General features: G+C 37.6%; 1 protein-coding gene across 2 annotated transcripts in view; it reads right to left on the bottom strand.

Moving 5' to 3' along the window:
* Positions 1 to 897: 897 nt before the first annotated feature.
* The window catches only part of PRCP (prolylcarboxypeptidase), an 86220-nt gene continuing 63188 nt past the window's right edge, over positions 898 to 23929 (bottom strand). For both annotated transcript variants that reach the window (XM_005894640.2, XM_070365182.1), the window contains exons 8-10: positions 10227 to 10391; positions 9101 to 9288; positions 898 to 1646 (exon numbers count right to left, since the gene is read on the bottom strand). In XM_005894640.2, the coding sequence (XP_005894702.2) occupies positions 1430 to 1646; positions 9101 to 9288; positions 10227 to 10391 (570 nt within the window). In that variant the 3' untranslated portion in view covers positions 898 to 1429. The remainder of the gene's footprint in view (positions 1647 to 9100; positions 9289 to 10226; positions 10392 to 23929) is intronic.

Genomic DNA, 23929 nt, shown 5'->3' with positions numbered 1-23929 from the left:
TTCTGTATCTCCCAGATGCCAGGGGAAGTAACAGAAATATTTTGGTCTCCCATCCAAGAATGAACACTATATCTACATTTTATCAAAAAAAAAAAAAAAGCACTTTAGAAATAATCAAGCTCAAGATACAGTTTTTAAAAAGCAGAAAATGTTACCAAGGCAGAATGAAGAAAAAAAATTGAGAGAAAATAAAAAGAAACAAGGGGAAAGAAATCTTTTAACAGAGTAGAAACTGTTAGTCTCTCTCTGTCCCTGAAAGGTTTTGCTCCAACCCTATTTGTTATAGAAAAGCTCTTCTGAAGAAAGGTCTCAGTGTAAGAACTGCTTAAAAGAAGCCAACCCCTTGGAAATAGGAACGGCTCAGCCATTTATTAATGTCAAATATGCTGCCTGCATGAATTAGTCAGCTTGTCTTTTGGAAGCTATACAGAAAAGTTCTTCTGCACCTGCCTCTTAGTGTCCTGACACTTCTGGCTTTAATGACAACATAACAACCACCAGAAAATGAAATTTAAAAAACAAAGCACTGAACACTACTACATTTTACCTTCTGAATAGCTGATTGATCAATTTTTAAAGGCTTCTTACTGAAGTATCATTGGCGACTGGAGAATATAAAACTTGCTTAGATGTAAAAAGAAAAGGAAAACAGAATCATTTTCCTAAACTGGCAAAATGTAACCAAATTACCACAAAACTTACCTTAGAAACAAAGATAAATGGGGCAGAAAAGGCCAGATTTCTTACTGGCAGTACCACAGTGGCAAATATCCCAGAATAAGAAAAGCTGCCAAATAGAAGAGAGAAAATTAAAGGACTTTCCTTTAAAAACAGCCAAGCCCAGTGCACACAGCATTCCTAACAGCTGGAGCAAGCTTCAGAAGCAACACACAGGTATAAGGTTCAGTCCTATTCTTTATTTACAGCACAGTTCAAAGTCATTGAATCAAGCACAAAAGAAACGACTCCCATTTCCTGGTTTGGCATTGGATATCCTTCCTACCAGCTGCAATTACATCATTTTTATCCATCTTCTTCTTTTCCTTTTGGGAAGGTAGAAAAGGGGAAAGTGACACATGGACCAAAGAGACTTCAACTTCAAAACCAAGAGAAATCCTTGCTTTCAGAGAAACAAAAGAAGTGATTCTCCCTCTTGTGAAAGGCAATCAATACTCTGCTCCAGTTATGAAGGCCGTGGATGGTGTGGGAAAGCTGTGGTGAAGAGATTCTTCCCGGAGGCGGCACAAGGGTGGCGAGGGCTCGGGTCGTGGGATGGCTGCTATCCCCACCATCACATTTGCTCTATCTCAGTCTTCACCACACCAAATTTAATGAACAAGGGAAAGTAATTATGCACAGAAAGCCAAAGTGAATGGAAATGTAGGTGGAATGAACTTAAAAGAAGAAACTGAAAATGATCAAAAGTTACTCAGTTCATTTTTCTCAGACGGACATAGAAATCACTGATCCACTGCTTCATGTATTTAACTTCCAAGGAGCGAGTTAATTGCACACTGACAGGATCCAAGGCATTACTGGCTCGGAGATCTAGATGATGGGCTCCATTTGGGATGACAATTGCAAGTAAGGTGTCTGTAATATCCTTGGTTACTCCACCTCCTGACCAGGGGTCTAGTTCACCATTGCTAAGTGAGGGAAAGAAAAAAAATCAGATTGCTAGTTTTTCATATCTACATAAAAGATAAGATAGGAGAAACCTATTATATGCATAACACCTAAAATTATAAGCTTATAAGCTAGGGAATATGATCTAAGGATTTAATCTGTCATATAGAGAGGTGCTTCATCCTGGAGACTGACAATACTTCTGTAACCAGGTACAAGAAATAGGACCAGAGAACACTGAAGGTGGTGCCCCATGAATCAATCTAGATTATACTGGAACTTCGAATTTAGAAGACTCAATTTCAATCCTGGCTTCATTACTCAAAAGTTGTCTGACCTTACATAAGTTAGCTGTCTCACTTTCTTCATATGTAAAGCAGAGTTAACAAGGCCTACCTTAGGAGGTTGCCTTAAGGGTTAAATCAGATAGTACATGTATATATACTGAATAAATGTTAGGCACGTGGGAGTCCCTCGATTAAAACCTGTTTCCTTCCTTCCTAGAACCCAAATATTAGTGACAAAGAAAAAAAACTATATTTTAAAATGCTAATTATTTCTTCAGTCAATTCAGTCACACAGTTGTGTCTGTCTCTTTGCAACCCCATGGACTGCAGCATGCCAGGCTTCCCTGTCCATCACCAACTCCCAGAGTTTGCTCAAACTCTTGTCCATCGAGTCAGTGATACCATCCAACCATCTCATCCTCTGTTATCCTCTTCTCCTCTACCTTCAATCCTTCCCAGCATCAAGGTCTTTTCTAAGGAGTTCTTTGCATCAGGTGGCCAGAGTACTGAAGCTTCAGCTTCAGTATATTCAGCTTCCTGAATATTCCAATGAATATTCAGGACTCATTTCTTTTAGGATTGACTGGTTGGATCTCTTTGTTGTCCAAGGGGCTATCAAAAGTCTTCTCCAACAACACAGTTCAAAAGCATCAATGCTTCAGGGCTCAGCCTTCTTTATAGTTCAACTCTCACATCCATACATGACTACTGGAAAAACCATAGCTTTGATTAGACAGACCTCTGTCGGCAAAGTATTGTCTCTGCTTCTTAATATGCTCTCTAGGTTCATCATAGCTTTTCTTCCAAGGAGCAAGAGTCTTTTAATTTCATGGCTGCAGTCACCATCTGCAGTGATTTTGGAGCCCCCCAAAATTAACTCTGTCACTGTTTTCACTATTTCTCCATCTATTTGCCAGGAAGTGATGGACATGATCTTAGATGTTTGAATGCTGAGTTTTAGGCCAGCTTTTTCACTCTCTTATTTCACTTTCAACAAGATGCTCTTTAGTTCCTCTTCACTTTCTTCCATAAGGGTGGTATCATCTGCGTATCTGAGGTTATTGATATTTCTCCTGACAATCTTGATTCCAGCTTGTGCTTCATCTAGTCTGGAACTTTGCCTGATGTACTCTGCATATAAGTTAAATAAGCAAGGTGACAATATACAGCCTTGACATACTCCTTTCCCAATTTGGAACCAGTCTGCTGTTCCATGTCTGGTTCTAATTGTTACATCTTGACCTGCATACAGATTTCTCAGGAGGCAGGTAAGGCAAAATATAAGCCAAGTGCCAGTCCTGAATATTCATTGGCAGGACTGATGCTGAAGCTAAAACTCCAATACTCTGGCCACCTGATGCAAAGAACTGACTCACTGGAAAAGACCCTGATGCTGGGAAAGATTGAAGGCGGGAGGAAAAGGGGACAACAGAAGATGAGATGGTTGCATGGCATTACCAACTCAATGGACATGAGTTTGAGTAAACTCCAGGAGTTGGTGATGGACAGGGAGACCTGGCGTGCTGCAGTCCATGGGGTCACAAAGAGTTGGACACAACTGAGCAATTGAACTGAACTGAACTGATAGAGCTTCTCCATCTTTGGCTGCAAAGAATATAATCAATCTGACTTCAGTATTGACCATCTGGTGATGCTCATGTGTAGAGTTGTCTCTTGTGTTGTTGGAAGAGGGTGTTTGCTATGACCAGTGTGTTCTCTTGAAAAAACTCTGTGTAGCCTTTACCCTGATTCATTTTGTACTCCAAGGCCAAATTTGCCTGTTACTCCATGTATCTCTTGATTTCCTACTTTTGCATTCCAATCCCCTATGATGAAAAGGACATCTTTTTGGTGTTAGTTCTAGGAGGTCTCATAGGTGTTCATGGAACTACTCAACTTCAGCTTCTTCTGCATTAGTGGTTGGGGCATAGACTTGGATTACTGTGATGCTGAGTGGTTTGCCTTGGAAACGAACCAAGGTTATTTGTCATTTTTGAGATTGCACCCAAGTACTGAATTTCAGACTTCTTGGTTGACTATGAGGGTTACTCCATTTCTTCTAAGGGATTTTTGCCCACAGTATAGATATATAGTAGATATCTAGTAGTAGAGGTCTTCCTTAGCCACCTCATCAAATATTCAAACTCCCCCCCAACCCCCACTAACATTTCATAACCTTCTTCCTTGGTTTATTTTTCCCACCTTAGCACCTTCTAACATGCTTATAAGTGCTATCTTGTTTTTACCCATCTCTCAAACTAAAACTTCCCAACGGCAGGGTTTTTTTGTCTGTTTTATTACTGTATCTTCAGTGCCTAGCATATACTAGGAGCTATACAAATATTTATTGAATGAATAAAAAAGAATAATCTAGTTATTTGTAACCTTATATCAGATGCCCTACACAAAAGAGGTCTATACATATATGCTTGTGAGTTCAGGAACATGTAAATCACTACAGTACTTTTTACATGTAAAAGTAGAGTTCACATAAGTGATTAATGTAAATATATAGACAGTGACATTCAGCTAGGTATAATACTGGCAAGAAATAATGAACTAAGTCAGCAGGTCTAAGTTTTATACCCCAGTAAGCCACATGACTTTGGGTAAGTCACCTGACCCCTCTGAATCTAATTCTCATGTGTATGACCAAAAAAAAACTTTTAAAGATAATGCCCTTCAATCACAGAGACACTGTGAGGTTCAACTTGAATAATACATTTGGAAATAAGGTATAAACTATAAAATACCACATGAATGTACAGTATTATAATTATTACCATATTCTATAAGCATGAGAAGTGTTAATACTTCTGAGAGGTAAATGAAGCATGAAAGGGATACCACAAATTTCTCACAGAAATTTGGTCAGAAAAATGCATGCAATCAATTTTCTAGGTAAATGTTCAAGTTAAAAAGGGAATAAGCATTTAGGTACATTAAATATATGTGTGCTTGAAATACAAGTCTAAAATCCCTGTTCTAGCCTGACCACGCTTTTAACCATATTTTTGGTTTTTTAAGAAATTAATTCAATTGCAACTTAACATCATTCTTGGGGGGAGAAATTACTCTGAAAATTTACCTTTTTTGGTTTTATTAAAAACAAGAGGAAAAACTCACATGCAAAATAGGATGTTAGTTTTCAACTATGAGATAAATTTTTAAAGTAAACTACACAAGGGGTTGGATTCTCTTAAGTGAACAAGTGGCCTTTATCATTATTCCAATTTGACAGGACCAACCAAGATAGGAAACTCTCCATTATTTGCAAAACAAAAAAGCTATCCCAACAGCTACATAATAAGCAAACTGCATTTGATTTAAAAGGTCATCTGAATCCACCCAGTGGCTTAGCAACAGTGTTTGGAGTTGCTGAGAGACCTAAAATGCACATGGACTTGAATTTCTTGGTCCTAGACATGAGAAAGCTAAATCAGTCACTGGGAAATTTACAGGAGAAAAAAATACTGGCTTTCATGAGAGAACCTAGATGCCTGCATAAAATTCCCAACAGTGAGCCTCACTTAATAGCTGGCAACAATTAATTTGCCTGAAAAATGTTAAATTAACCAGCTTCTCAGGGACTCCTTTTTGAATTTACATTTAAATAACCAAAAATGACCATTGATAAGATAATTTCTCAACAACTGGGTTTTGTGGAAAAAATAAATCCTTCCAACAAAAACATTGTAGAATAAGAAAATTGCTGAAATAGAACTATTAATAGCTACTATTAAATTCTTATTTGCTCAACATGTTTACTGACTGCCTACTATGTATCAGGTACTGACTGGGTACAGTTAACTCAACTGTGAACAGACAAAAATCTCTGCCCTCATAGTGCTCACTTCTATGATTATCTACTCCTTGAAGAAGGCAATGGCACCCCACTCCAGTATTCTTGCCTGGAAAATCCCATGGATGGAGGAGCCTGGTAGGCTGTAGTCCATGGGGTCGCTAAGAGTCGGACACGACTGAGCGACTTCCCTTTCACTTTTCACTTTCATTCATTGGAGAAGGAAATGGCACCCCACTCCAGTGTTCTTGCCTGGAGAATCCCAAGGACGGGGGAGCCTGGTGGGCTTCCGTCTTAGGGGTCGCACTGAGTTGGACACGACTTAAGTGACTTAGCAGCAGCAGAAGTAGCTCTGGCAGGTAGTTATTATTTCTAACTAATATAAATTGGCAATTTGCCAAAGGCACATGGTTAACAGAAGCAGAATGGCACCTAGGTCTCTCCAACTTCAAAGCCCAAGCTCTTAACTTGCAGATCTCTAATTCAACAATTAAAAACAGACTGAATTTTCTAACCAAAAAAATAGTCACAGTTGGATTTGTGTGAGATGCCTCAAGGAGAGAAGTATGAATATAAAATATGCTTTCCACACGGTTCCTTGGACATTTTCTTATAGTCAACCATAAATATTTTGTAACTGATAGCCACTCAGTAGACAGAACAGAAACACCTAATGCTGCTTTTTTATTTTTGGAATGTGCTTTCTTTAGAAAAGAAATAGAATTTTGAATTTCTAAATAAGGTAAGTTTTACATTGAATTCTTCACACCTAGCAGTACATAGGAAAAAAATTTCTTTTAAAAAGTATATTTGCCACCGCAGGAAGATAAACCAGCATTTTTATATAGTTCTGCCTTTATACTTTCACATGCCTCTGAAGTTTTCCTGAGCTTTCTCATCCTTATCAACACACACATTAACTGGGCATCTACTATGTGCCAGTCACTGTGGCAGGTGCTAAAGGCACAGAGATGATTAAGAAAAATTCTCTGTCACTGAGAAGTTCATAATCTCATTTGAACAGAGAAATGAGATTTCTCTGTTCTCTGAGAAATGAGTCAGGGGCAGAGAGAAACACAAACAGGTAAATTCCACACAGAGTGCTAAAGGGATAGTCACAGGCTTTAGAGGAGTTAAGTGTGTAGGGGAAATGTAACCTCCTTGGAGATGTCAGTGAAGGGTTCCTGGAAGATGCCTGAATCTTAAGAAAAGGAAAAAAAAAATGGAAGGAAAAGGACATTCAGGGACAAGTAGTTCCCTGCTGGCTCGAAGCTAAAGTACAGGGCTGTGAATATACTTCCACTTATTCATTCAATGGAAATTTTTTAAGCATATAATTTGCCAGGTCTGGGCTAAATATTTCACTGGGTTAACTCTTTTAAGCATCACTATAAAAGAGCATAACTCTTTTAAGCAACTCTATAGGGTGACTAGCATTATTATTCTCATTTTACAGAAGAGAAAACTGAGGATCAAAGAGCTTAAATAATTTAAGACAGTTCACTCTAACTATGCATAGCTCTGTTAGGAAGCCCTTTCTTACACTAGCCAAAAGTTTGTTTTTTTTTAATGTTGAGCCATATTTTCTACCTACTCTTTCAGTTCTACTCCCAACTTTTTTCAACAAAATCTATCCTTTCCCCAATGATGATGATGACAATAACTTATTTTGATACCCGGAGGAAAGTAAGTAAAAAAGGATAAATGGACAACTAAAATACTCATGTAATGGTTGAATCCAATAAAAAAGCACAAAGTATCTAACCAAAAGTCAAATATAAAAATCTTTATAGATAAGATTCAAAGACTCTACTTTACAAGTCAACTTGAACTTCAGCTTTATGCTGCTGCTGCTAAGTCGCTTCAGTCGTGTCCAACTCTGTGCGACCCCATAGACGGCAGCCCACCAGGCTCCCCCGTCCCTGGGATTCTCCAGGCAAGAACACTGGAGTGGGTTGCCACTTCCTTCTCCAATGTATGAAAGTGAAAAGTGAAAGTGAAGTCGCTGAGTCATGTCCGACTCTTCGCAACCCCATGGACTGCAGCCCACCAGGCTCCGAGGTCAAAGCAAAAATCCATATAAGTACTACCTGGAGGTAAGTTTCTAAAAACAAGAAAATGACAAAGTATTTCCTTCTCTGAGGGAACAAAGATGAGCTCTGATACCCAAGGCTTACATTTAAGCCTTTTCAGTCCTCACAGTCCTTTCATGTTTTCCTGATTTCGAACATCCTAATTTGGTACAGTTTCCTACCCTAAATATACTTATCACCTCAAAAGGCTGAGCTGAAAAGTATAGTTTTGAAGAATTCTACTGAGGACAAGGTAAATAATTCTAGGAATTAAACAAAAAGAATCTTTAAGTTTTGCATTTAGTGTCTCACATTTGAGTGGGGGGAAGGTATCCTACTGAGTGAAACTAGCATGAATCCAACAAGAAAAAGGTTCTTTTACAAAATGGGCAGTTACTGGCCTAAACCCAGAGAGTGATCTTTCAGTTAAAACAGCATTGCTCCTTCCTAAGAGCTTTCGTTCATGTCTCCAAAGTCAAATGTCACTCTTGTTTAGGAGAATTTGTAAAAGAATAACGTTTACAATTTAAACAATTGGTTAAGAGATATGTATGGATATCTCTCTACTATTTCCACATAAACTTGGGGAATTTTCTTATTAAATAGTTGTTATTTTAATTAGTAACAACCTAATGTTCAAGCCAAAACACAGAAATTTTGAAGTCACAATCAGGCACATTTAGAGTCTACTTGATTAACTCCGATATGAACCAATACCAAATATGACTCTTCTAGAGAAACAGTGTTACAGAATAAACAGTTTTTGTAGTCAGATAGGCCAAGGTTGAAAACTGGCTTTATCACTTGGTAACTAAAACAAAACTGTACACACTGACTTTCACGTTCCTCCTCAGTAAAATAGGGGCTATAAAAACTTCTTTCAAGGTTTTTGTGGGAATTAAGTGATTTATTTAAAGTGCCTCATACAGTGCCTGGGACAGAACAGAGTGGGCACCTCAAAAGTGTTTGTTAGGTATATACTGAAGATTTTTTATTATCATTGATAACAATAGAAACAATCATGAGACAAATTGAGAACAACAGATGATGCTTCCTTTTCTTTTGAGCACACTTTTTGAAATATTTTAACTTTGCTGCTATTGTTTTTAAGCCTTTAAACATACTGCAATAGAACAAAAAATCATATCACCTCTCAGAATCCTTTACCTTTCAAGGAGTAGAAAAATATGATAGATACCACTGCTATATTCTACATTGTTTTAACTGTGCAACATTTTCCTGGTTTTCTTTTCTTATCCATTCTACAAATGTCTCCATCAACCAGAATTTTCTTTGAATCAACAAAAATTCACCTGAAAATGATGTTTGTGTGTGAACTGATGTTCTTGCCTCCATACATAGTAGGGATCCAAGAGGGCCTCGGTCTCACACCCCACTGTTTAAAACAGTCATCAGAATATTCCTTCATGTTCCACGAGTGAGGTTCAAACATGTCATCAACACCATCAGAACAGGTAGGCATGACCATTTCTGTACAGGCCTGAAAAAGCAAACCAGGAAAGATTCTAGTGAGAAAATGAAGCACAAAGAGTGAAATAAATTGTCCAACATCATACAGCTCAGAAGCAAAAAAGTGAGGGTTTGAACTCAGCAGTCTGGCTTCATAGCCCCTGTTCTCTACTCCATACCACGTCTCTTTATTCCTAAGGCTCAGCTGAGAAGTCACAGAAGTTGGGGCTATATATTCCTTCTACGCAAACTATTCCATTTCATATCTATTATCATATTGAGTTCTCAAAACAACTCTGGAGGAAAATATTGCTATTATTATTACTATTCTCATTGTACAGATGAAAAAAATGGAGGCTCAGATAGAATCAAGTTAGACTCCCTCTTCTTTCCTGTGTCCATAAAATGCTACCTTTATAGGACTTACTAAGATCTATTACAATATTAGTTTAGCTACCTATATTTTCCACCAAACTACATTTGATAATTAGATCATATTTTATTTACAATAAAATAAAATTATATCCAATTTGTATAGTTGTAGCCTGGAATAGTGCCTGACATGCAGTAAGTACTCAGAATATATTTGGTGATGATTAAATACCAAACTGAAGTAGTATACATAGGATAGATAAACAACAAGGTCCTACTATATACAAGAGGAAACTATATTCAATATCCAGCAATAACCCATAATGGAAAAGAATATGCATATGTATAACTGAGTCACTTTGCTGTTTATTAGAAATTAACACAACATTGTAAATCAACTATACTTCAATAAAATTTTTTTAAAAATTGAATTGGTATTTAATGAATGAATGAGGAAACTCATCCATGGTCTTGAAGTATAAGGTAACAGAACCCAGATTTGGATCCAAGTTAGGTGACAAGATCTTGAGGATTCTGTTATAGTACAACCAAAACAGTGAAAAGCAAGCTCCAATTGGGGAAATTATACACACTTACCTGATAGCTCCAACCCAGGACTCCCAGACTGCTAGTTGCTGTCTCTGAGACATTCAGACATTTCGCCTGGCCCGAATAATTGTAATACACATTCAGAGCTTGGAAAATATTCTGCACCATCACGGTATCAGGTACATTGGAATATTTGAAATACTGGCACACTACCTGTCATTTTAGAGAGATAAAAGGGAGAAGAATCAAATATAAATATAAAATCACAGTTATTAAAACAAAGAAACATGATTCTGATTTGATCATAAACAATCTTTAGCATCTAACTTCACTGCTTGACAATTTCTATTTATTGAGTATAACCACTTTCATAAATGAATAAACCTTTAAAATTAGTCCCCATGGGACTTCCCTGGTGGTCTAGTGGCTAAGACTCCACGCTCCCAATGCAGGACGCCCAGGTTCAATCCCTGTTCAGGAAACTAAATCCCACAAGCCGCAACTAAAGTTTGTATGCTGCAACTAAAGATTCCGCATAACCCAATTAAAAGAACCCACATGCCACAACAAAGACTGAAGATCCCACATGCCACAAGTAAAACTCGGCACAGCCAAAAAAAAAAAAAAATTAGCCCCCAAATTATAGAAATAAACCAAAATTATCTGCATGGTATGCAAAGTCCTCCCCACCTGCCACTCTAGTTTCATCTTCTGTAGCTTTTGCGCTAGTCTAGCAAAACCATTTCTACCACACCAACTTCTTTCCCTCCTCATTGCCATCACTCACACTGAAATGCCCTGCTCCCACTCTCCCAATGCAGTGGTGCCTGGCAAACACCAGCTCGTCTTCCTCAATGCAGCTCAAATATCACCTCCTCCTTGAGGCCACTTGCCTATGCCTTCAAGGCAGAAGTAAATCACTCTCTTCCTTGTGCCTCCACTGCATCCTGTGCCTATTTCTATCAGAGCCCCTGTAACGCTGATACCATACTCATTTGATTCCAGAATGTCTCCCTCAGCACTTAGCAAGGCATCTGGCAACTAAGTGCTTGCTGATTAAATGACTATCTTTTTATGAATATGGAAAATTTATTAAATTTCTTTTGGAAAAACTCCACCAAGCTCCTATATCTGTAGATTATAAGAAGCATCTCAGGCAGCTCCCCAGTTCCAAATACTCCTAACACTTGACTATCAGATCAGATCAGATCAGATCAGTCGCTCAGTCATGTCCGACTCTTTGCGACCCCATGAATCGCAGCACGCCAGGCCTCCCTGTCCATTACCAACTCCCGGAGTTCACTCAAACTCACGTCCATAGAGTCAGTGATGCCATCCAGCCATCTCATCCTCTGTCGTCCCCTTCTCCTCCTGCCCTCAATCCCTTCCAGCGTCAGTGCTAAAAATCACGGGTAATACCTGGGGTTGGAAGTGAAGACAGGACTGACTAGTCAGGGACATAGGGAACTTTCAAGGATATGAAAATATTTCTTATCTGTAGGGGCCTAGTACACAACAAGTAGCACATTTATGATTTGTATATAAGTTTTACTTCAAAAAATCATAAACAAATATTGAAATCTAGATAATGTTGTTAAAGCTGACGTATATAGTCTATATTTCATTTATTTCTGCTCTTTCTTTCCTTCTACTGACTTTGAGCTTCACTTGTTATTTTTCTAGTTCCTTGAGGTGTAAATTTAGGTTGTTTGAGACTTTTCTTATCTCTTGAGATAGGCATTTATCACTATGAACTTCCCTCCCAGAAGTGTTTTTACTACATCCCATAAATTTTGGTATGTTACATTTCCATTTATCTCTATGTATTTTTAAATTTTCTTTTAATTTCTTCTTTGACCCATTGAGTGTTCAATAGTATGTTGTTTAATCTCCACATATTTGTGAATTTTTCCATTTTCTTTGTGTAATTTATTTCTAGTTTCACACCACTGTGGCTGGAAATGATGCTTCATATACTTTCAATCTCCTTAAATTTATTAAGATTTGTTTTGTGGCCAAACATTTGATCTATCTTAGAAAATGTTCCATGTGTACTTGAGTAGAATGTATATTCTGCTGTTTCAGAGAGAATGTTCTATAAATATCTATTAAGTTCATCTAGTCTAATGTGTTAAGGCCAATATTTCCTTATTGATTTTATGCCTGGATGAACTATCTATCAATATAAGTAGAATACTAAAGTCCCCTTCTGGCCATGTACTGTTGTCTATTTCCATCTAAAAGTCTGTTAATATCTGCTTTACTTATATAGGTGCTCCTATGTTGGGCACATAAATATTTACAAATGTTATACCTTCTTGTTGAACTGACTCCTTTATTATTATGCAACACACTTCTTTGTGCATTATTAAAGTCTTTATTTTAAATTCTATTTTGTTCAATATAAGAATAGCTACTCCAGCTTTATTTTGGTTTCCATTTGCATGGAGTATCTTTTTCCATCCCTTTACTTTCAGTCTGTGTGTGTCCTTAAATTTAAAATGACTCTCTTCTAGGCAATAATATTGATGGGTCTTGTTTTTTAACTCAATCAGCAACTTTATGTATTTGATTAAAGAATTTAGCCCATTTCAGTTCAGTCGCTCAGTCATGTCCAACTCTTTGCAACCCCATGAATTGCAGCACACCAGGCCTACCTGTCCATCACTAACTCCCAGAGTTCACTAAAACTCATGTCCATTGAGTCAGTGATGCCGTCCAGCCATTTCATCCTCTGCTGTCCCCTTCTCCTCCTGCCCCCAATCCCTCCCAGCATCAGAGTCTTTTCCAATGAGTCAACTCTTTGCATGAGGTGGCCAAAGTACTGGAGTTTCAGCTTTAGCATCATTCCTTCCAAACAACACCCAGGGCTGATCTCCTTTAGAATGGACTGGTTGGATCTCCTTGCAGTCCAAGGGACTCTCAAGAGTCTTCTCCAACACCACAGTTCAAAAGCATCAACTCTTCGGCACTCAGCTTTCTTCACAGTCCAACTTTCACATGGAAAAACCATGTGGAAAAACCACATGACCACTGGAAAAACCATAGCCTTGACTAGACAGACCTTTGTTGACAAAGTAATGTCTCTGCTTTTGAATATGCTATCTAGGTTGGTCATAACTTTCCTTCCAAGGAGTAAGTGTCTTTTAATTTCATGGCTGCAGTCACCATCTGTAGTGATTTTGGAGCCCCAAAAAATAAAGTCTGACACTGTTTCCACTGTTTCCCCATCTATTTCCCATGAAGTGATGGGACTGGATGCCATGATCTTCGTTTTCTGAATGTTGAGCTTTAAGCCAACTTTTTCACTCTCCTCTTTCATCAAGAGGCTTTTGAGTTCCTCTTCACTTTCTGCCATAAGGGTGGTGTCATCTGCATATCTGAGGTTCTTAATATTTCTCCCGGCAATCTTGATTCCAGCTTGTGCTTCTTCCAGCCCAGTGTTTCTAATGATGTACTCTGCATAGAAGTTAAATAAGCAGGGTGACAATATACAGCCTTGACGTACTCCTTTTCCTATCTGGAACCAGTCTGTTATTTCATGTCCAGTTCTTACTGTTGCTTCCTGACCTGCATATAGATTTCTCAAGAGGCAGCTCAGGTGGTCTGGTATTCCCATCTTTCAGAATTAGTCCATTTACATTAAAGTAATTATTGATATGTATGTGCTTATTGACATTTTGTTCATTGTTTTCTGGCTGTTTATGTAGTTTCTCTAGCTCCTTTCTTTTTCTCTTGCTCGCTTTTTTCTGTGGGTTGAAGATTTTCTTTAGTGGTAGGCTTATATTCCTCTCTTTATCTTTCATATATTTACTGTAAGTTTTTGTTTCGTGGTTACCATGAGGCTTATATATAACAGTTTATATCTACAACAGTCAGAGTTGATAACACTTAAGCTTGATCTCACTGAAAAGCGTAACATTATTTCCCCCCTCATTTTATGAAGTCACATTCTACATCTTTTTATCTTGTGCATACCTAACAAATTATTGTAATCATGGTTATTTTTATTACCTTTGTCTTTTTTAGCCTTCATACTAGCTTTGTACGTAATTAATTCCCTACCTTTACTACACAGTAAATCCCCTATATATGAACCTTCAGATTGTGAACTCAAAGATGTAAATGTATCATAAACCTATTACAATACAGTACTACGGAGCTAATTGTGCTTGTTGTATACCTAGGCTAACTTTGTTGGATTTGCAAACAAGCTGAACTTAACAATTGTGCTCTTAGAATGGAACTTGTTTGAATGTAGGGGACTTCCTGTATGTATTTTTCTTTCCAGTGAGGTTTATTTTTCATATGAATTCTCATTACTAATTAGTGCCATTTCATTTCAGCTTAAAGAAGTCCCTTTTAACATTTACTCTAAGGCTGGTTTAGTGGTAATGAACACCTTTAGGTTTTCCTTATCTGGTAAACTCTATCTGTTCTATAGAGTGTTCTTGGTTTAAAGGTTTTTTTTCCTTTTAACACTTTGAATATATCTCGCCATTCCCTTTTGGCCTGAAAACTTTCTGCTAAAAAATCTGCTCATAGTCTTATGGGAGTTTCTTTGCATGTAAGAAATTACTTTCTCTTGTTGTTTTTAATATTTTCTCCTTAATAGAACTACCATATGACCAGGCAATCCCACTGATGGGCATACACCATAGATCATAATTTAAAAAGACACATGCACCCCAGTGTTCACTGCAGCACTATTTACAATAGCTAGGTCATGGAAACAACCTAACTGTCCATCAGCAGAGGAATGGATAAAGAAAGCTGTGGTACATATACACAATGGAATATTACTCAGCTCTAAAATAGAATGAAATTGTGCCATTTGCAGAGACATGGATAGACTGAGAGACTGTCATACAGAGTGAAGTAACTTAGAGAAAAATAAATATAATATATTAACACATATATGTGGAATCTAGAAAAATTGTATAGATGATCTTACTTGCAAAGCAGAAATAGAGACACAGATGTAGAGAACAAATGTATGGACACCAAGGGGGAGAAAGGGGTGGTGGTGAGATGAATCGGGAGACTGGGATTGACATATATATACTATGTATAAAATAGATAACTAATGAGAACCTACTGTATAGCATGGGGAACTCTACTCAGTGCTCTGTGGTGACCTAAATGGGAAGGAAATCCAAAAAGAAGGGACAGATGTATACCTATGGCTGCTGATTCATTTTGCTGTACAGCAGAAACTGACAAAGCAGTGCAAATTGTTTTTATACTCCATTGTCAGTTTTTTTATACTCCAATTAAAAATAATAATATAATCTGTGTAAAAATATGTATAAATTTCCTTCTTGTCTTTAACGTCTGACATTTTTTTCCTCTGGTTGCACTAGGTCTTTGTTGCGTGTATGCTTTCCCTAGCTGCAGTAATGGGGGGCTACCCTTAGTCGCCGTGCACAGGCTTCTCATGGTGGTGGCTTCTCTTGTTCACAGCAGAGGCTCTAGGTGCACGGCCTTCAGTAGTTGTGGCACATGTGCTTAGGTACCCCATGGCATGTGGAATCTTCCTGGACCAAGAATCAAACCCATGTCCCCTGCATTGGCAGCCAGATTCTTATCCACTGTACCACCAGAGAAGTCAAGACTTTTGACATTTTAATTGTAATTTGTCTTGGTATTAGTCTGTTTGGATACCTCTTATTTGGAACTCTCTGAGATTCCTAGGTCTGGAAGATTAGGGAAGCTTTCAGCTGTTTTGTCTTCAAATAAGATTTCTGCCCCTCTTTCTCTTTTTCTTCTGGGGACCCTATGATGTGAATGTTAGACCATTTGATGTAAATGTTAGTCTATAAGTCCCTTAAGCTATTTTCACTTTTCTTCATTCTTTTCATTTCTGCTCTGATTCAGTAAGTTCTACTGCCCTGTCTTTGAGTTGACTGATCTTGTCTTCTATTTCATCTAATCTGCTGTTGAACCTCTCCAGTGTAATTTTATCAGTTATTATATTCTTGAGCTTTGTAACATCTTATTTGGTACATTTTTAATATTTTCTATGTCTTTTTTGAAGTTCTGTGTTCATTCATTCTTCTCCCCAGTTCAGTGAGCATCTTCATAATCATTACTTTTAACTCTTTATCAGGTAAATTAATATTTCTCTCATTAAGATTTTTCTGAGTTTTATATTCTTCTTTCTTGGAATATATTCTTCCTGTTTCTTCATTCTGTTTGATTCTCTGTTTCAATTTCTATACAGTAGATGAAACAACCACTTCTCCCAGTCTTGAAGGAGTGGCCTCATATAGGAGACAAACCTTGATGTTCAACTCTGCCTTAACTCCTGGTTGTCTTTCAAATCTCTGTGCTTATCCAAGCAGCCTACTATAGTCTTAATAACTCTAAGTAGTTGAAGACATGCCACAACCTGTCAACATCCCAAAAGGGAGAACCTTAGCTCTTTGATTCAGGCTGACTAGAAGCCAGACTCTCAAGCATCACTTTTTAAAAATATGCAAATATATACAGTCCTGTGGGACTGCAAGCATGAGCCCTGTTGGCCACCAGAGGTGGATGATCTGGAAGTGTCCACTGGGCAGTCACAAAAAATGGGCTCCAGGTAAGTGTATAAGCTCTTTTCTAGGTGATAACAGCAAGGCAGAATGAAAGCACCAAGACGGTATCCACAACCTACATTCTTTAAGAGCAGCCTTGAAGGCCACTAAATATGTGTCAAACCTGAAGCCTGCCCTGCAGGCAGAAGCTCCAAACTAGCAAAGACGTCTCCTTCACAAAAATACTGGGCAATGTGCCCCAACCTGCTATCTGTGCAGTGCCCTGAGGGTGGCAACCTGTCAAGAATCATACCTCCAATTACACAGTCTCACGGGACCCAAGAATGCGAGCCCTAATCCATCCCCAGCCATCAGGGCCAGGTGATCAAGGGGTGTCCCAAGGGTGGCAGCCATAAAAACTGGAACATCATATATAAAAATCAGGACACCAGACATATGTAAAGCTCCCTTCCAGGAAACACTTGCAGTCTGGAACATGGCAATAGGAAAAAAAAAAAAATTGGATCCTTGAAAAGACAAAGAAAATTAACAAGTCTTTAGCCCGAGTGACCAAGAAAAAAAGAGAGAACTCAAATAAATAAAATAAGAAATGAAAGAGAAGATACTACAATTGATACCACAAGAATACAAAGGAACATAACAAACAACTATTATAGTTTGTTATTGATGTTATTTTATATTGATATAACTTGATGATAATTATGTCATCAAATTCAACAACCTAGAAGAAATGGATAAATTCCTAGAAACATGCAACCTATCAAGACTGAATCATGATGAAACAGAAAATCTGAACAGGTTGAATACTACTAAAGAGACTGAATCGGTAATCAAAAACTCTCCAAAAAAACAAAAGTCTAGGACCAGATGGTTTCCCTGGTGTATTCTACCAAACATTCAAGAAAGAATTAATATCATCCTTCCTAAATTCTTCCCAAAAAATAGAAGAGGAGGGAACACTTCCAAGTTCATTTTACAAGGCCAGCATTACCCTGATACCAAAACTAGTAAGCCTGCCACAAGAAAAGAAAATTACAGGCCAATATCTCTGATGACCACAGATGCAAAAATCCTCAACAAAATATTAGCAAGCTGAATTCAATGGTACATTAAAAGGATCATACACCATGATTGAGTAGGATGTATCCAGGGATTCAAGGATGGTTCAACATCCACAAATAAGTCAATGTGAACCACCATATTAACAAAATAAAGGATAAAAATCATATGATCATCTTACTAGATGCCAAAGAAGTATTTGACAAAAATCAACAGCCATTTATAATAAAAAATCTCAACAAGGTGGGCATAGAGTAAACATATTTCAACATATAAAGGTTATACATGGCAAGCCCAGGGCAAATACCATACCCAACAGTGAAAGGCTGAAAGCTTTTCCTCTAAGATCAGGAAAAAGACAAGGATGTCCACACTCATCACTTTTATTCAACATAGCACTGGAAGTCCTAGCCAGAGAATATAAGCAAGAAAAAGAAATAAAAGGCATCTAAATCTGAAAGGAATAAGTAAAACTGTCTCTATTTATAGGTGACATGAAATTATATGGTTCAGAGGTTATTACTCTCTACTTTCACTGCAGCAGGCACTGGTTCAATCTCCGGTCAAGGAACTAAGATAAAGCAAGCTCTGTGGTGTGGCAAAAAAATAAAAGCTGTTAGAAAAATCAATGAATCCATTAAGAAAAATCTATGAATTTTCAAGATACAAAATCAAGTTTCAAGATACAAAATCAACATACAAAAATCTGTTGCATTTCTATATCCTAATAATGAACTATTAGAAGGAGAAGTTAATAAAACAGTCCCATTTACAATTACATTAATAAGAATAAAATACCTGAGAGGAAGTATTTTAGATATGGAAGACCTGTATATTACAAAAATACAAGGGACTTCCCTGGTAGTCCAGTGATTAAGACTCCACCTTCCAATGCGGGGACAAAGGTTTGATCCCCGGTCAGAGAACTAAGGTCTCACATGCCACAGAGTGCAACCAAAATTTTTTTTATATACAAGACATTAATGAAAAAAATGAAGATAAATGAAAATATATTTCATGCTCATGGACTGGAAGAATTAATATTGTTAAAATATCCATACACAAAGCAATATACAGATTCAATGCTATCCCTACCAAAATTCCAATGGCTTTTTCACAGAAATAAAATTTAAAAATTTGTGTGGAACCATAAAAGACCCCAAGTGGATAAAGCAATCTTGAGAAAGAGAAATGTCAGAGGCATCACACTCTCTGATTTCAAACTATATTACAAAGCTATTTTAATTAAAACAATATGGTATTGGCATAAAAACAAAGACACAGCATAGAGAAACCAGAAATAAACCAATGCATATATGATCAATTAACTTATGACAAAGAAGTCAAGATATACAATGGGGGAAAAACAGTCTCTTAATAAATGGTATTGGGAACACTGCACAGCCACATGCAAAACAATGAAACTGGATGTTTATTTTATACCAGACACAAAAATTAACTCAAGTTGAATGACTTGAATGTAAGACCTGAAACCATAAAATTCACAGGAAAAAACCATAGGTAGTAAGCTCCTTGACATAGATCTTAGCAATGATTTTTAAAATCTGACACCAAAAGCAATAGCAGCAAAAGCAAAACTAAACAAGTGGGATTACATCAAACTGAAAGGCTCCTGCATAGCAAAGGGAACCATCAACAAATGAAAAGTCAACCTACTGAATGGGAGAAAATATCTGCAAATCATACATCTGATAAGGGGCTAACATCCAAAATATGTAAGAACTCAGCTCAACAGCCAAAAAACAAAAAAAATCCGATTAAAAAATGGGCAGAAGATCTGAACAGACACTTTTCCAAAGAAGACATACAGATGGCCAACAAGTATATAAAAAGATGCTCCACATCTTTAATTGAAAGGAAAATGCAAATCAAGAGTACAATGAGATATCACCTCACATCTTTAAGAATGGCTATTATCAAAAGGAAAAATAGTAACAAGTGTTGGCAAGGATGTGGAGAAAAGGGAATCCTTGGGCACTGTTGGTAGGAATGTAAACTGATACATCACTATGGAAAACAGTATGGAGGTTCCTCAAAAATTTAGAATTGCCATATAATCCAGCAATCCCACTTCCGGGTATTTACCCAAAGAAAAGAAAAACACTAATCTAAAAAGATATATGCATCTCCATGTTCATTGTAGCATTATTTACAGTGACATAGGTCTTGGCAATGATTTTCCAAGATATGGAAACAATCTAAGAGTTCATCAGTGCATGAATAAATAAAGGAGATACGGTACATATATACAATGGAACATTATTATGCCATTAAAAAAGAATGAAATCTTGTCATTTGTGACAACATGGATAAACTTTAAGGGCATTACGTGAAGTGCAATCAGTCAAACAAAGACAAATATTGTAAGCTCTCTCATTTGTAGAATCTAAAAAAAATCCTTTTAATTTAAAAATCTATGCTAATAAATAAAGAGAACAGATTAATGGCTGCCAGAGACAGGAGGAGGGCAGCAGCAGAGAGAAATTAATGAACTGGTTTTTTGTTTGTTTGTTTAGTTTTAATAAATTAAATTTAAAAAAAGAAAAACACCAATACAGTATACTAACACATATATATGGAATTTAGAAAGATGGTAACAATAACCCTGTGTACGAGACAGCAAGAGAGACACTGATGTATAGATCAGTCTTATGGACTCTGTGGGAGAGGGAGAGGGTGGGGAGATTTGGGAGAATAGCATTGAAACACGTATAATATCATGTATGAAACGAGTCGCCAGTCCAGGTTCAATGCACGGTACTGGATGCTTGGGGCTGGTGCACTGGGACGACCCAGAGGGAGGGGAGGGGAGGGAGGAGGGAGGAGGATTCAGGATGGGGAACGCGGGTATACCTGTGGTGGATTCATTTCTATATTTGGCAAAACTAATACAATATTGTAAAGTTTAAAATAAAATAAAATTTAAAGAAAAATCACATCACAGTATTTAGGAAGAAGTGTACTGATGTCTACAACATACTCTGAATGAATTTAAAAAATAAGATAGAAGGAAGGATAGATAGAGGGGTGGATAAGTGAATATATATATTATAAGCAAATACAATATAGCAAAAACAATATTGTTGTTGTTGTTGTTGTACAGTAGCCCAGTCATGTCCAACTCTTCACGACCCCATGGTCTGCAGCACGCCAGGCCTCCCTGTCCCTCACCATCTCCTGAAGTTTGCTCAAGTTCATGTCCATTACAAAATGGACAAAATGTTAGTTACATTTTCACAATAAAATGTTGGGGAAAAATCATAGGCAACAGAATCAGCTGAAATAGAGACAATAGCAACAACAGCAATAGCTACTAATTATTGATTACTGGGTTTACAAATATTACATCATTTAATCCTCCAACAACCTCACTAGATATATATATTTGTCTACTAGTTCACATGAACAAACTGATTCTTAGGTTAAATCACTTTATTCAAGGTCATCTAGTTAGTAAATGGTAGAACTTAGATTCCTTCAACCCCAGGTCTCTCTGGTTGTAAAACATACATCTTATCTATTATGCAGCTTAGAAGGCATCCCTTTGTAAAACTGCAAATACCCCAATGGCAAAAAAAATACATTAAGCTTGTATCCTCTATTAACATCTTGACATGTATTCAGTGATCTGATCCCCTCTCATTTCATATAGAAAAGATACATACAAAGAGGCAAGTTCTGACAAAAAAGAGACTGGTCCAGAGAAGTTGGAGCCAGGCAAAAAAGAACCCAGTTACCCCACTTCAGAGAGAAATTCTGGGCAGCAGGAGCAAAAAGGCCTCATCTAGGGACATGCTCCCACAGACAGGAAAGGTGATCACTGGAAAAGGAGATGAGAGTCGCAAGCAAAGCTGATCTCTCATCACAGTTCTGCCTAGGACCAGCTTCCAGCAATGCCTTCCTGAGAAAAAGGGAAACTTGAAAAGACAGAAAAAATGAATTACAGGGAAATTTTAATACTCTCCCCAAATTTATTTGGCACAACAATATGTCTATGGAATGTTAAATGATACTTTGTGAAAAAAGATTTTATAGTCAAATAATTTTAGGAAATGTTGTAGCAGCAAATGTGAACAGTATTCTTAACTACAGGATTTCTCAGAGCCTTTAACATGCTCAACTGCAACGTGACTTCCAAAAGCGAGATAGAATGTGATTATTCTCAATAAGTTTTTGGAAATGCTGAATGTGAGAAAGTCAGAAATTAAGATTCACAAACTTATCAAGCCTAAAGCAATAAGGAAATGAAAGCTGAAAAAACAAGCAAAAGAGTGTTTTACTATTCTGACAACTCTCAATCATTCAAGGTAAGTCAAAAATACCTAATTGTATAGCCCTTTTCTCAATGTTCCTGAGACATAAGCCAATCAGAAATTCTCAAAAATATATGAAAATTAAGAACTAATCATAGAATTATTAAACTATCTACTGCCATGCTATAGATCATGCATAGCAAAGATCATCATTCTTTCCTGCATGTGGATTCCCCCAGTGGACTTAGCTCTTTCAAAATGCAGCACAAGACTCCAGAGCAGACCCATGGAATGCAGAGAAGAGAATTATGTTCAAGCATGGCACAGCAGATGAGGCAGGATGACAATGCAAGCTGCGCAGAAGGAGAAGGGGGTGCTGATGTGCAGGAACAAGTGGCCTAAAACTCTTGAAGAGAACAGTAACAAGTGAGTGTGACTCACATGCTGGCATCAGATCCCCTCTCAGAGCAAGAACACTGGGCCTCTGTCAGGCAAAGAAAAGGCGTCTCCATGAATAGCCATCTCTGCAAACAGCAGTTACTGTCACTCCCTAAAAGACACAAGCATGGCTGGAGACCGGCACCAGCTGACAATACTTGGGTTTTGGCAGCCCCACTTACACAGAGAGAACATCATGATCAGAAACTTGGCCTCTGCTGATAGAAATTCCATGTCCAGACTAAGGGCAATCCTGGGCCCACTGTCCTCGGTGAGGTCAGAGCACCCTTGGAGTACTGTGTCCAGTTCTGAGCACCACACTCTAATAAGGACAATGACCAACATGAGAAAATTCAGAAGGCAGAAATCAGCATGGGGAGTTGAGGACAAATTGGTAATTTGTATCATCCCAATCTTTTATTATTACAAGTAAGGCTATAATAAATATTCTTGGGGCTAAATCCATCTATCTATCTATCTACCCTTGTTTTCTTGAGATAAATTCTTAGAGGAATTACTGGCTTGAAAGAAATAAACATTTTTAAGTCTTTTGCTACATGTCAAAGTACCCTATAGAAAGGAAGTATCAATTTATAATGCTACCAGTATGCTAGATAGAAGGCCTGGAAAATACCACTTAAAATTTGTTTGCCATAGATTGATGGCGCTAGTGGTAAAGAATCTGTCTGCCAAAGCAGGAGACATAATTGACACGGGTTTAATCCCTGGTTAGGGAAGATACCCTGGATAAGGAAATGGCAACCCACTCCAGTATTCTTGCCTGGAAAATCCCATGGACAGAGGATCCTGGTGGGCTACATCCACAGGGTCACAAAGAACAGTACATGACTGAAGTACTTAGCACTTAGCAAGGCTAGATAGAAGGCCTGAAAAATATCACTTAAAATATGTTTGCCACAAATTCCCTGGTGGTCCAGGGGTTAGGACTCAGCACTCTCACTACTGGGGCCCTGAGTTCCATCCCGGATCAGGGAACTAAAATCCCATAAGCCACACAGTGTGGCCAAACAAAAAATAATTGAAATAAGATAATTTGATTATTTTGGGTGTTTCTAAATTTCCTTTCTAACACAAAGATTCTATGAGTCTAAGCATCATCCTAGCTTAAAAGACACACTTCCTAACATATCTCTATGTACAGCTGACCCTTGAAAAACACAGGTTTAAACTGAGTGGATTTAACACAGTGGATTTTTTAACACAGTTTAAATCCATTTATAAAGATTTTTCTGAATAAATATACAGTCAGCCCTCCATATCCACAAGTTTGGTATCCATGGATGGAAATTTCCATCTAAGGCTGGCCGAATCCACTGATGGGAAACCCATGGATAAAGAGGCCCACTAACCCTACTTCCTGTTGTTTAGTTGCTAAGTTGTGTTCAACTCTTCTGCGACCCCATGGACTGTAGCCCACCAG

The sequence above is a fragment of the Bos mutus genome, chromosome 29 (genome assembly GCF_027580195.1).
Source record: "Bos mutus isolate GX-2022 chromosome 29, NWIPB_WYAK_1.1, whole genome shotgun sequence".
NCBI classification, from domain to species: domain Eukaryota; kingdom Metazoa; phylum Chordata; class Mammalia; order Artiodactyla; family Bovidae; genus Bos; species Bos mutus.
This window is presented reverse-complemented; position numbering and strand designations above follow the sequence as displayed.